We start from the raw sequence: 13,662 nt of genomic DNA, 5'->3' as shown, positions 1-13,662 counted from the left end.
AGAAGTCATTTTATAAAAACCCAAACATTTGGACCCTGGTTATTACGAAGTCTGTGCAAAATCGGTAACACTGATACTTACAAGACACCAAAAGAATCATCAAATGGAAATTTGTTAGGACCTGCTGAACCAACACAAAGCTGATGGTGATAATTTTCTGGACACCATCATCATCAGAGATAAGATATGATTCAAAATCCAGATAAATGCTGTGGAGTGTTGAATTGAGAATTCTCCAACAAAGAATAAGTTCAAAGTACAGTCATTTGCAGACAAAGTGATCTGCAATGTCTTCTGGGAGAAGCAGAGACTGTTTCTGTTGAATGTACTGGAGCCTACTGCTCCTCCTACTCCTCCTTCTTCCTGAAACATTTATGCTTCTGGTCACCAAGATGGCCGCCGAGTAAGTGACGCCAGAAACCATTTCCAGAAAGTTAAGTGATTTAGACAGGAATATTATTTAGTTGAACGCCGACAACAAATTAAATACGTGCATTAGTGTATCGTTTAGTCTTGCCATTAAAGGTTTGACTTTTCTTTGCGTATTTTTTCAGAAAACACGAAAAGATCGTAACTTCGCGAAGTCGCGCTAAGGCTTAAATTTTGTAAACGTGTTTGTTTATTGTTTCACGGTAATTTAACTAGTTTCTCGGTAACAAATAAGTAAACTACCGTAAATAGCGTGTAACTTCATTGTTTTAATACAGATTTCAGAAAAACAGCGTAACTTTATATCAGAAACTTGCCTATATACATTTGTTTATAGGCCTAATTCTCGTAACGTTTTTGGAGAATCAAAGTTAAAGTACCTCGTTTAATTGTCCTTTTTTTCATTCAATCGAGTGAAATATATAATAAATAGCGTATACCTTCATTGTTTTAATACAGATCTCAGAAAAACAGCGGAATTTTAAATCAGAAACTTGCTTATATACATTTGTGAATAGGCTTAATTCTTGTAACGTCTTTTTTGATTTTCGGTAATTTAATTGATTTATTCTAGCTAAAGTATTATTTTTGCCATGAGTGAGAAGTGCCTGACTTGCCGTAGAATTGTTAGTTCCGGGGTTTGGTGTGATGGATGTAGTAGTTTTTTTCACTGGGGGGATTGCAGTGGCGTGGGTGATGGGAAAGTGGATCAGGCTCATCAGTGGTTATGTAGGATTTGCAGCAGAGATAGGAAGATAGTGGAACAGGAGGGGAAAATTGCTGCCCTTCAGGCTGAGCTAGATCAGGCTAGGGAAGATCTGGACAGGTTAAGGAGGGAGAAGGGCAAAGAGAGGTGGGAAGTGGCAACAGGTAGCAGAAGGAACAGGCCTAGAACTAAGTCTGACAGTTTTGTGGTGAATGTCAAAAATAAGTTTGACCTGTTGCTTCAGTTAGAAACTGATGAGCCTCAAGCAGAGGTAGGTGTAGACAGGACACAACAAACTTTCAATAGGAAATTGAAAAAGAATGTAGGAAAGTCATCGAAAAGGAAGAAAGTTTTGTTGTTAGGCAGTTCTCATGCCAGAGGTGTAGGCCGACATCTGCAGGAGGAATTAGGACCAGAATACCAGGTCACAAATTTTTTCAAACCAAGTGCTAGTCTGGATCAGGTGACAGAGGATTTAGGTTCACTCTGTAAAGGATTTACCAGGGAAGACACCGTGGTTATTGTGGGAGGGCCAGGGAACAGCATCGACAGAGATCCTGGGTACAGTATAGAGTGTGACCTGGTAAAGATTGCGTCGGCATCGAGACACACCAATGTTGAATTTGTATCTGTCCTGAGACGCCATGACCGGCCTCATTTGAACTCTTCTGTTGGGAGAGTTAATTTGGAGTTGGAACGGCTGCTTGGGTCGGGTGCGGGGGCTCATATTGGTGTGGTTCCTGTTGATTATCTCAGTAGGTGGGACTATACCAGGCACGGCCTACATCTCAACAGGAAAGGGAAGGGGAAACTGGCTGGGGTAATAGCAGGAAATTTAAGGGGGGGAGGCACTGCCATGAATGGTAAAATACCAGTGGTTACAGGTGTTGGAGCGGCACCTTTTCTAGGATAGGTAAGACAGAAAGATGTCAAGTTCTACGAGAGGTCAGGATTGAAACAAATCTTCAGTTTAGGAAAGAAATTAAACAGCACAATTCTAGCACATTGCATCACCAATCACAGCTATCAATAATAAATTTTCACCAATCACCAGAAATTTTATCTCCACCAAGTTGTATCTCAGTCCTAGGTAATTGCATTGATGAATTAAAGTCACCCAACCCAGTTGACATAATCTGCCTCTCTGAACACCGTGTGACCACTGGTATAGGAACTAGCCCTAAGCACAATGAGAAACTCAGACAGGAGAGTACTGCAAATGTTAGAATAAGGAAAGGTTCTCATAAAAGTATAATTAAAAATAATGTAAGTATATTTCATCAAAATATTGGGAGTTAAAAGAATAAAGTAGATGAGCTTCTGGTTTGTTTAGAAGATTTAGAAGCTGAGAATGAAATAGATATACTATGCCTGTCTGAGCATCACATTGTTACTGATATGGATAAGGTAAATGTAAGTGGATATAAGCTCTCTGCACATGTAATGAGAGAAAATATGGAGAAAGGAGGAGTTGCCATATATGTCAAAAGTTATCATTGTGCAAAAAGTATAGAAACAAAAAAGTTTTGTGTAGAGAAACATATAGAAGCATGTGCCTGTGAGCTTAAATTAAATAAAGGCACATTTATAATTGTAACTGTATATAGGTCCCCATCAGGAAATTTTCATCTATTTCTGAAAAATTTGGACACCTTGTTGTGCTATCTGTCAGACAGGGGGAAGCAAATTATTATTTGTGGGGACTTCAATGTAGATTCTCTGAAAGAGGGTAATAGGAAAAATGACCTTGAAGTATTACTCGGTTCTTTCAATTTGACACCCGTTATTGATTTTCCTACTCGGGTGGTAAAGGATAGCAGCTCACTGATAGATAACTTCTTTATAGACCAAGATAAGTTTAACCAGATAAATGCTCAGCCTGTTGAGAATGGTCTTTCTGATCATGGTGCACAGCTAGTTACAATATATGACATAGCTCCATTCAGCAATACTAAACAGTCCTCCAAAGTAGTACGTTCAGTCAACGATTTAACAATTGCAAATTTCAGGGAAAGCCTACAGCAGTTAGACTGGGATGAGGTGTACCGTGAACCTGATGTCAATTTAAAATATAATTTATTTCATAACATTTTTGTAAATGCATTTGAAAACTGCTTCCCCAAGAAAATAGTTAAATATACTCGTAAGAAACCTTGTAACAAACCATGGCTTACTAAGGGTATAAAAATATCTTGTAACCGGAAAAGGGAAATGTATCTGACAGCAAGAAAGAGTAGTGACCCAGAAACTATCAAACATTATAAAAACTACTGTGTTATATTAAGAAAAGTTATTAAAAAATCCAGGACTATGTGTATCATGTCTGAAATCAGCAACTCTGATAATAAAATTAAAACAATTTGGAATATTATTAAAAGAGAAACGGGTCAACCAAGAGCAGAGGAAGACAGTATTACCATCAAATTGAATGAAAACTTTACGAACAAAAAGTCAGAAGTTGAAAATATTTTTAATAATCATTTTCTAAATGTTGTGGATATAGTAGGATCCAGGTGTTCATTAGAAGATGCTAGGCTGTTAATGGAAGAGGCCATACCTATGCAATTTGATACAATTAAAATCTCATCCACTTCTCCCTCTAAAATTAGGAAAATAATAAACTTGCTTAAAAGCAAAAACTCACGTGGAATTGATGGCATTTCCAGCAAAATACTAAAAGCTTGTTCTCAACAGATAAGTAAGATTCTCAGCCATCTGTGTAATAGCTCTGTGGAACAGGGCATTTTCCCTGATAGACTGAAATATGCTATTGTTATACCTTTGCATAAAAAGGGGGATAGATCTGATGTCAACAATTACCGTCCAATCTCCCTTCTAACAGCTTTATCCAAAATTTTTGAGAAAGTAATGTATTCAAGAGTAGCTTCACATATCTGTAAAAATGAAGTACTAACAAAATGTCAGTTTGGTTTCCAGAAAGGTTTTTCAACAGAAAATGCTGTATATGCTTTCACCAGTCAAATTTTGAATGATCTGAATAACCGAACACCACCCATTGGGATTTTTTGTGATCTCTCAAAGGCTTTTGATTGTGTAAATCATGAAATTCTGCTAGACAAGCTCAAGTATTGTGGCATGAGTGGGACAGTGCACAAATGGTTTAATTCGTACCTAACTGGAAGAGTGCAGAAAGTAGAAATAAGTAGTTCTCGTAACATGCAAAAATCAGCACATTCCTCAAACTGGGGAACTATCAAGAATGGGGTTCCACAAGGGTCAGTCTTGGGTCCTTTGTTCTTCTTATTATATATTAATGACTTGCCATTTTATATTCATGAAGAGGCAAAGTTAGTTCTCTTTGCTGATGATACAAGTATAGTAATCACACCTGACAAACAAGAATTAACTGATGAAATTGTCAATACTGTCTTTCAGAAAATTACTAAGTGGTTCCTTGTAAACGGACTCTCACTGAATTTTGATAAGACACAGTACATACAGTTCCGTACAGTGAATGGTATGACGCCATTAATAAATACAGACCTTAATCAGAAGCATATAGCTAAGGTAGAATATTACAAATTTTTAGGTGTGTCCATTGATGAGAGATTAAATTGGAAGAAACACATTGATGATCTGCTGAAACGTTTGAGTTCAGCTACTTATGCAATAAGGGTCATTGCAAATTTTGGTGATAAACATCTTAGTAAATTAGCTTACTACGCCTATTTTCACTCATTGTTTTCATATGGCATCATATTTTGGGGTAATTCATCACTGAGGAATAAAGTATTTACTGCACAAAAGCGTGTAATCAGAATAATAGCTGGAGTCCACCCAAGATCATCCTGCAGACATTTATTTAAGGATCTAGGGATATTCACAGTAGCTTCTCAGTATATATACTCTCTTATGAAATTTGTTATTAACAACCAAACCCAATTCAAAAGTAATAGCAGTGTGCATAACTACAATACTAGGAGAAAGGATGATCTTCACTATTCAAGATTAAATCGAACTTTGGCACAGAAAGGGGTGAATTATACTGGCACCAAAGTCTTTGGTCACTTACCAAATAGTATCAAAAGTCTGACAGATAACCAACAAGTACTTAAGAAGAAATTAAAAGAATTTCTGAATGGCAACTCCTTCTACTCCATAGAAGAATTTTTAGATATAAATTAAGAAAAAAAAAACCAAAAAAATATTAAAAGAATTTAAAAAAATAAAAATAAAAAATAAAGAAAAACAAAAAACACAATAAAATAAAGTTGTTATATTAACTTAAGTATGTTGTTAAATTAACCTAATTATGTCATGTATTGGAAAATTCGACTCGTTCCACATCATTACGAAATACCGTATTCATGATCCATGGAACTAGTATTAATCTAATCTAATCTAATCTAATCTAATCTCTGCTTATGCAGGTCAATCACAAAGTCTCTTCGAACCTTCTCTTTTCTCCTGCAGCCTATTGTTCATCATTTCCTCCCATTGTAGTCCTTTCCAATTCACATCATCCTTCAGATGGTCTTTCTATCATTTCTGTGGTCTTCCAATTAGTCTTCTTCCAGATTCTCTCCATTCTAGAACTCCTGTTGGTATACTTTCTTTTCACATTCTTTTCATGCGGCCAAACCATGTCAACTTATGTCTCTCTATAGTTTCTTTTAGGGGATTGATATCAAGCATGTTTTGTATGATTCCATTTCTTATCTTGTCCCTTCTCATCTCACTCAAATGATGTTTCACTGTGCAAACCCAGCATGCTACAAAAAAACACTGACTAGGCTGAAAGCTGACATTTCCAGAGACAGATAACAGGAAAATCAAACTTCATCCTGCAATGTGATGATGGCAGCTCAAAATGTTTTTTGACCATGGAACTCATTGAGAATTTGCTTGGACTGTCATAAGACATCCACCAAACATTCTTGATTTAGCACCTTCAGACTTTCATCTCCTTGAAGCTATGAAAAATGGACTATACAGCCAACATTTTCTAGACTCAGATGCCATTGTCAAAGTTATAAGATAGTGACTAATAGCAGGTTTTTGAGACTGCAGCATTCAGACTTTTGTTCATTGCTGTCAAAATTGAATAATGAATGGTGCTGACTAAATTGAAAATGGAAGTATGTAGCTGATGTCTTGCTCATTTTAATTGTGCCATTGTGCTTTCTGTACCTGTTGCAGTTTCCATGAACTCAAATGGGAGAGATTAGTTTCAGAATGACCCTTGCACTAAAAGCAGCTGATTTAGAAAGCAAATAGTAGCCTTGTAGATGAGGCACCATGGTACAGACATCAACAGCAGTGGCAATGTTCAAACGCTAGAGAGTAATGAACACCCAGCTAAAACAGTTATTTTGATGGCAAGTAAACTTTTCACCAAGCCTCATCAATGCAGGCCACATGTGAAAAGCAAAATTACATCCTGAATCAGTAGTGGGGACACCTAACTCCAAATACAACACTCACTGACTCTTCATTACAAACAGCAGACTGTAGATACAGTTTTTGAAGCTGCTTTTAAGTAGTTGACATTTTGAGGATTCCATGGTAGTATGGTAAAATATGTGAATGTGGTAACATACAAGTGCAAATATTATCAGTATATGCTCAAAGGCAAACCAAATGATATTCATCTGAATGTTGCAAATGGGTCTACTATGATAATATATGGTTATGCTATTGTACCTTGCCAACATTTCAAACCAATAATCAGTGCAATTTTTTTCATATATTTACTTTTTTTTATTTTTTTAGGATTTCTTACCTGATTTGCAATACATACTTTGAATCTATTCCACACTATAATTATCCATTCAGTACAACTTATATAATTCTAATAAAGTCAGCTAGAATTAGAAAAACTGTTGGAGATACAAGCTCTGTTAAATTGTTATGGTAATTTCTGGAGATCATAAGTGGTATCCAACACTATGTATCACACCATTAAAGCACTCAATGGTCCAACATGCAATTACTAGACAGAGACCATCTGTACATGCAAAACTACATTGGTTAAATTCATAGAAAGTGACAGCTGTTAAACCAGAATTTGTATTAAATACAGAGCAAGGAATATGTAGACTATCCAGTTCAAGCACAGTATTACCACTAAATGTGATATGTAAAAGAGTACACCTGTCATTACACAGAAACCTATATTGAAGATTTTGGTGCAAATCTATGTCATAAATTGATATGCTCCATAGTCCATGGTCAATCTGGTGAGTGCTTACAATCAAGTCCAATTCATTGCCATAGAGATTGCTGAAACTGTAACTTGTGTAAAATTAATCCTATATAAATTTAGAAGTATCCTACACAATCTATGAAAGGCAGCACACATTTTTCAATGGCTCATAAACAAAATAACTCATTAACTTTTGCTGTGTCTACACAGTTGATGTCCTGGTTATGCAAAAGTCAGGAAAAGGACATCTCATTTATTTTTAACAGCTGTTAACCAGACTGAGTGAACATGGATTAGTAATCATTACTTCTAATTGTGTCTTGAATGTAACAAAGAAGGACTCCTGGGGCACATAATGAACCAGCAAAGAATCAGACCACTAGAAGAGTGAATATAAGCCAGTATATTCCAGACAGAGCTGCCAGAGACAGTGTGCATGTGTGCAAGAGGTGTGCTTGCTTGTGTGTGTGTGTGTGTGGGGGGGGGGGGGGGGGGTTCCTTGTCTAACAAAGGTTGTGACCAAAACCTGATCTATATCTACATCTACATCCACACCTGACAGTGTGTGGCGGAGGGTACCTTGAGTACCTCTATCGGTCCTCCCTTCTATTCCAGTCTCGTATTGTTCGTGGAAAGAAAGATTGTTGGTATGCCTCTGTGTGGGTTCTAATCTCTCTGATTTTATCCTCATGGACTCTTCATGAGATATACGTAGGAGGGAGCAATATACTGCTTGACTCCTTGGTGAAGGTATGTTCTCAAAACTTCAACAAAAGCCCGTAACGAGCTACTGAGCGTCTCTCCTGCAGAGTCTTCCACTGGAGTTTATCTACCATCTCCGTAACACTTTTGCGATTACTAAATGATCCTGTAATGAAGCATGCTGCTCTACATTGGATCTTCTCTATCTCTTCTATCAAACCTATCTGGTACGGATCCCACTTTAAACAACTCAGTCAAAGAGCAAGGTCAAAATATCTCATTTGAAATGACTAGTTTTGTTTAAACGATGATGTTTTAAGTAATAGTAATTACTTAAAATATCAAGGAAACTACACAATAATTTTAAAAATAATCTGCCTTGGTAAAATTCTATTTCATATTTCTATCCTCAAATCAAACACAATAATTTGATGTACAAAAAACAACAATAAGTTAAATTATTCTTTGGAATTTCATAGTGAAATTTTTATTTATATGTTCTTAACTCTTCCATTCCCAGTCAACCCAGTTCAGTCATGAATAACATACAAACAGAAATGGAATCTACTAAGGATCTTATTTTATTTTGATGCACTTAATCTTCCATGAAATTTGTCATCAGCATAAGTTGCAACTACATTAAAAGTCAAAGTCAAAATACTCCCATACTTAGGCAATGAATATAAGGGAGCAGATGGAGGAATACTGCATGACCACTTTTGGCAAAGCCTTAGTGGACATAGTTTGCCATTGTCTTCCTCTGACTTGTTATGAAGTGTTGTTACATGTGTGTCTGTGTAGTGTGGATGACTGTGACAAGTGCTTGTACAATGTAGTGTAGGGTCTCACTTCATGACACACTGCAGAGTAGTTTGGGATTGAATCCAGGACATTGGCACAATAAATGGTAATCAGTAACTTTATGCCACTACTTCTCTTGCACTTACCAGCCAAATACTGGCAGTGAAAATTTTTTATCACCAGGATGCAAACTAGCTTAACTCTGAGTTGAGTGAATAACTGACTTTGGCTAAAATAGTCAGGTTTGCAGTTATGTAAATTATCATTATCTGACTTAAAAGCATCTTGTAATTATCATGTATAGCTTGGTTAATACCATAACAATGACATCAAAAGTCACTATTACATAATAAAGTGCATCAGTTGAAGTTACGCAGACTACTAGAGACTATCATCAGTGTCTGAGATGATGAAAGATACTGGGTTGTCTGAAGTGTGTCACTTCTGATGCACTGTGCTACCATGTTTTGTGTTTTTGATTCCTTGTAGTTCTTATACTATTTATACTACTTTCCTTTTCCTGTACCTATTTTGCTCAGATTCCAAACATCTTACACTATTTTATGCTATCACACATTTTTCATAAGCTGATAAATTCCGCAGAAGCATCTTGATTTTTAAGTCTTGCTTCCATTCTCAAGGGTAACATCAGAACTTCTATTTAAATTTACTTTTGCTGCTATTATAATGATACAAACTGTTATGACTTGAAGTTAAGCTCCAAACTTACACTCAGATAGTGAACCTTCCTAGCAGGTTAAAACAATAAGCTGACCCAGAACCACCTGCAGTGCTCTTACATACTGGGATAGCCACAATTAACTCACAGCTTGCCCTCGTAACCTTACTTCTGCCAAAATCTCATCTCCTACCTTCCAAACTTCATAGTAGTCCTTCAGCATACCTTGCTGGACTATCATTCCTGAATGAAATGGTATTGTAGTGAAATGGTGTAACTGCATACGAAGAGATTATTTTTCAGAATGAATCTTTCACTCTAAAGCTTCTTAGCAGTTTAAAACTGTGTCCCAGACTAGAAGTCAAATCCAGAACCTTGCCTTTTCTGGCCAATTCTTTCACTGACAAGTTATCCAATTATGGCTCACAGCTCTCCTTCACAGTTTTACTTAAACCAGTACCTCTTTCCTACTTACAAAACTTCACAGAAATGCTTCTGCATAACTTGCTAGACTAATACTCCTTACTCACAGAGTGTTTCTTGAAGTTTATTGTTTAATAAATCTCTTTTCAGCCTTTAATTCAACTATCTCCAATAGATTTGTTTTGGAGAGGGTCTGCCTTGAGCAAAACACTATTTCTTACATTTCTTTTTATTATCCAGACTTGTTTCATTAACTAACAGCACCATAGTGGTTTTTCTGTTCCTGGATTTTATGTAATTCAATGTAGTTGTTTTGTTTCACTGTTTGTCATCTGCAACCACACAGAACTTAATGTAGAACAGAAGATAAAATAAAACCCACTGATGATGCTGTAACTTCAGTGAAACATGTCTGGGGAATAAAAAGAAAAATAAGAAACTGTGTTTTGCTCATGACAGACCCCCTCCAAAAACAAATCTATTTGCAAGCAAACATGGGACTAAAGAGCTTCAACCTCAAGAGAGTTATCTTTGATTTGGCTACTTTTGTTTTGTTTTATTTTGCACAAATGCCAGATTATTACTGCCAATCTGAAGTTGAGTAAGTTTTTCAATTTTTATTTTTTACAAAAGACAAGGTCTGTCCCATTTTATATGATCAATGGTTAATAAAGTTTCTTTACAAAACATACAACTGATGTAATTAATTCTGATCAGGCTTTATGTGATGGTTCTGATGTAAATTTAATTTTTCATGTTACCTCTCTGTCAACAAGCATTAATTTCAATGAACTTATGCCAGTATGATTGATTCACGCAAAAAATGATCCATAGCTCACATGGTTTTGGGAATGATTACAAAATCAAAGGGACTAATCAATAAACTGTTAAGTAGTCTTGCAACAAAAGGAACAGCATTAGGATGTAGGCAAGGAAATACACACAAATAATCTTATTGTTTAAGGTCATCATGAAGTTGGTTAATTTTGTTTTCTTTGTGGGAGGGGGAAGGGAGAAGAGATGCTCATTACAAATATATATTGTCATTCATCTAAGAATTTAGAGACAGTAAAAGAAAAAACAGGTATGACAATACAGGAAAGGAAGAGCTAAAATACTTACAAAATATGTGAGCATCTTCACAACCAGTGCATTTTATAGCTGGATGCACAACAAATGTCTTTGTTGTCCTTTGAATCAGATACGTAGTTGAGAAAATTTCAGCCTTGAGTATTACCACAGGTGATGCTCTCAGTATTACTCCATGTCCAGATAAATATGACCCAACTGCCACATCTGTAAATTAATGAGACAGTCATCTTTCAATGTGTGGCTTTGTTATCTGTTTACTTTATGTTGGCAATGTTTATGATATAGATATTGTTTGATATTAAAACTCTGAATGAAAGAAATTAGCTAATTTAAATCCTTCTTCTTTCCTGTACAGTTGTTTTTATTTGTAAAATTGAAATTTTGACACATTGTTTTTGCAGGAATCTGTGTATTTCCTTTAATATTATTTTGTGTTCTCACTGTTTTGTGGAACTATGCAAGTTAAAGCCAGATTGAACTGACGCCTTCGAAAATAACAGTCATATGCTTTCAAGTTGTCACACTGTAATGAGTGCAAACAATGGATAGCAATAGAAACAAAAGAGTAATTTATACAAAAGATAAGAATTCAATGTCTCATTGACAATAGGGACATATGAGACAGAAAATAAGCTTGGACTGAACAAGGACAGTGAGGGAAATTGGTCATGCCCTCCCAAAGGAACCATTCCAGCATTTGCCTTAAGGGATCTAGGGAAATCACAGAAAAACTAAATCTGGATAGCCTGGTGGAGATTTCAGCCACTGTCCTACTAAATACAGGTCCAGTGTCTTACCTCTGCACCATGATGCTTGTTGCAATTTTGTCATTATCACCACACTTGCATCTTCTGATTGTACAACAATTGATGGTTTAAGGCAGCTTAGTTAAATACCAGCTTCTGTTGCAGCACTGCTGCAACACCAGAGGGGATCGCGGAGTTCATCTTATGAGCTTATACTAGAAGTGACTTTATTTTGATTTATCTGTGCACTTTGCAGTTTATTTCTCAAATTTCTTCCATGTTTGTGTATTTATTATGCACAGTCTGTCATTTTAATAACTGTTAATAATATCAGACCTTAAAATTACAACAATCATATTTTTATCATTGACTACAAAATCATGTTAATGAATATTATTTAAGATGCCAATGCTATGAATGTGACAGCACATTCTGCATCTACATGTACATCAATACCATGCATGCCAGTACTGTTATCTTTTGCTCCTTTCCTGTTTCACTCCATAAGAGCTCTGAGTTCGCTGATTTTCTTATTCCTAGGAATTTTACTGAAGTTACAGTTTCCACTGATTTTTTGGCCAGTAGTGTAACTGAGCAGGAGTGGATCTATTCACCTATTTATATACACTATGGTACATTTGTTTATGTTCAGGGTTACCTGCCAGCCCCTACACCAAACATTGATCATATGACAGTCATCCTGACTATCATTACAGTTATGGCATGTAGATAACAGTACTATCTGCAAATAGCCACAAAGAGCCTCTGATTTTATCCTCTGGATCATGAATATCAACTGTAAACAGTAATGATGCACCATTAAGAACATGTTGAGTTATGTCTGCAATGTCTGCAATGAAGTAGTGAACCCAGTGAAAGATCTGGCCTGACACTTGGTAAGCTCATATTTTGTTCACTAAACAAAAGCTTGGAACTGTATGTTTCTGTGCCAGTATGATCACTGAATGACTGAATAGGGGATTTCAATCCAATTACTGAATTTATAAGGAGCAGTCAATTGAAAACAGATCACCTGCTACAACAGGACCATGGAATGATTGCATTAAAAAGTAATCACTACACGCATTATGATATTTATCTCACTGGGAAATGATACAATTAATCACTTTTTCATTGATTGCGGAAAGTCGATGACAGATCTGCAACTGCACTCACTTTTGCACTACTGGGTCTGACTGAAACTGGCATCCATGATTGTGTTTCTTCAAGTTGCCACACACATGCAAATGTCATAGTGAAAGGTTTGGGCTGTACAGAGGATGCTCCAGTGTCTCCCAATCAAATTTCTGAAGCATATTTTCATCCAATTGGCAGTGTAGGGGCAGATACTATTATGGAACAGGATGTTTCTGTCCAACGTCCTGGGCATTTTGATTTTGTGGCACTTCGCAATTTCCACAATGTGTCTTCACAGTGCTGTGCACTGATTGTGGTTCCCCACTCAAAGAACTCTATGACCAGAAGGGGCTTGCAGTTGAGGGAGATGGTCATCATGACCTTGACAGAATTTATATGAAAAGTTATAAATTTCTTTGGTGGGGTGAATGTGGGATGTTCCCACTGCTGGCTTTACCATCTGCCCTTGGACTGTCAGCCTGCTGTTGGAGGGATTCATCCTGTTGCATGACAATATTTGTCCTCATACAGCCAATTGCATGAATGCTACATTTGAGCAATTTTGTTGGGAAACTCTGCAGCATCCACTGTACAGCCTGAATCTTTCACAGAGTGATTCTCACATTTTGGCAATCCGAAGAAAGACGTGTGGATGTCAGTTTCAGTTGGGTGAGGAAGTGCAAGAGTGGATGCTGCTGCAAGTCCATCAGTGGCTGACAATGTTCTATGAAATGGGAATTGATTGTCTCACCTCCCAGTGTGATAAATATCTTAACGTGTA

At 36.5% G+C, this 13,662-nt stretch overlaps 1 protein-coding gene across 1 annotated transcript in view; it reads right to left on the bottom strand.

Annotated features, from left to right (window-relative positions):
* Positions 1 to 13,662, bottom strand: part of LOC126260591 (integrin alpha-PS5-like) — a 563,809-nt gene that overhangs the window by 208,826 nt on the left and 341,321 nt on the right. Inside the window, exon 12 of the mRNA XM_049957927.1 lies at positions 11,029 to 11,202. Within this exon, the coding sequence (XP_049813884.1) occupies positions 11,029 to 11,202 (174 nt within the window). The remainder of the gene's footprint in view (positions 1 to 11,028; positions 11,203 to 13,662) is intronic.

Source organism: Schistocerca nitens, chromosome 5, assembly GCF_023898315.1.
Source record: "Schistocerca nitens isolate TAMUIC-IGC-003100 chromosome 5, iqSchNite1.1, whole genome shotgun sequence".
Taxonomy (NCBI): Eukaryota; Metazoa; Arthropoda; class Insecta; order Orthoptera; family Acrididae; genus Schistocerca; species Schistocerca nitens.
This window is presented reverse-complemented; position numbering and strand designations above follow the sequence as displayed.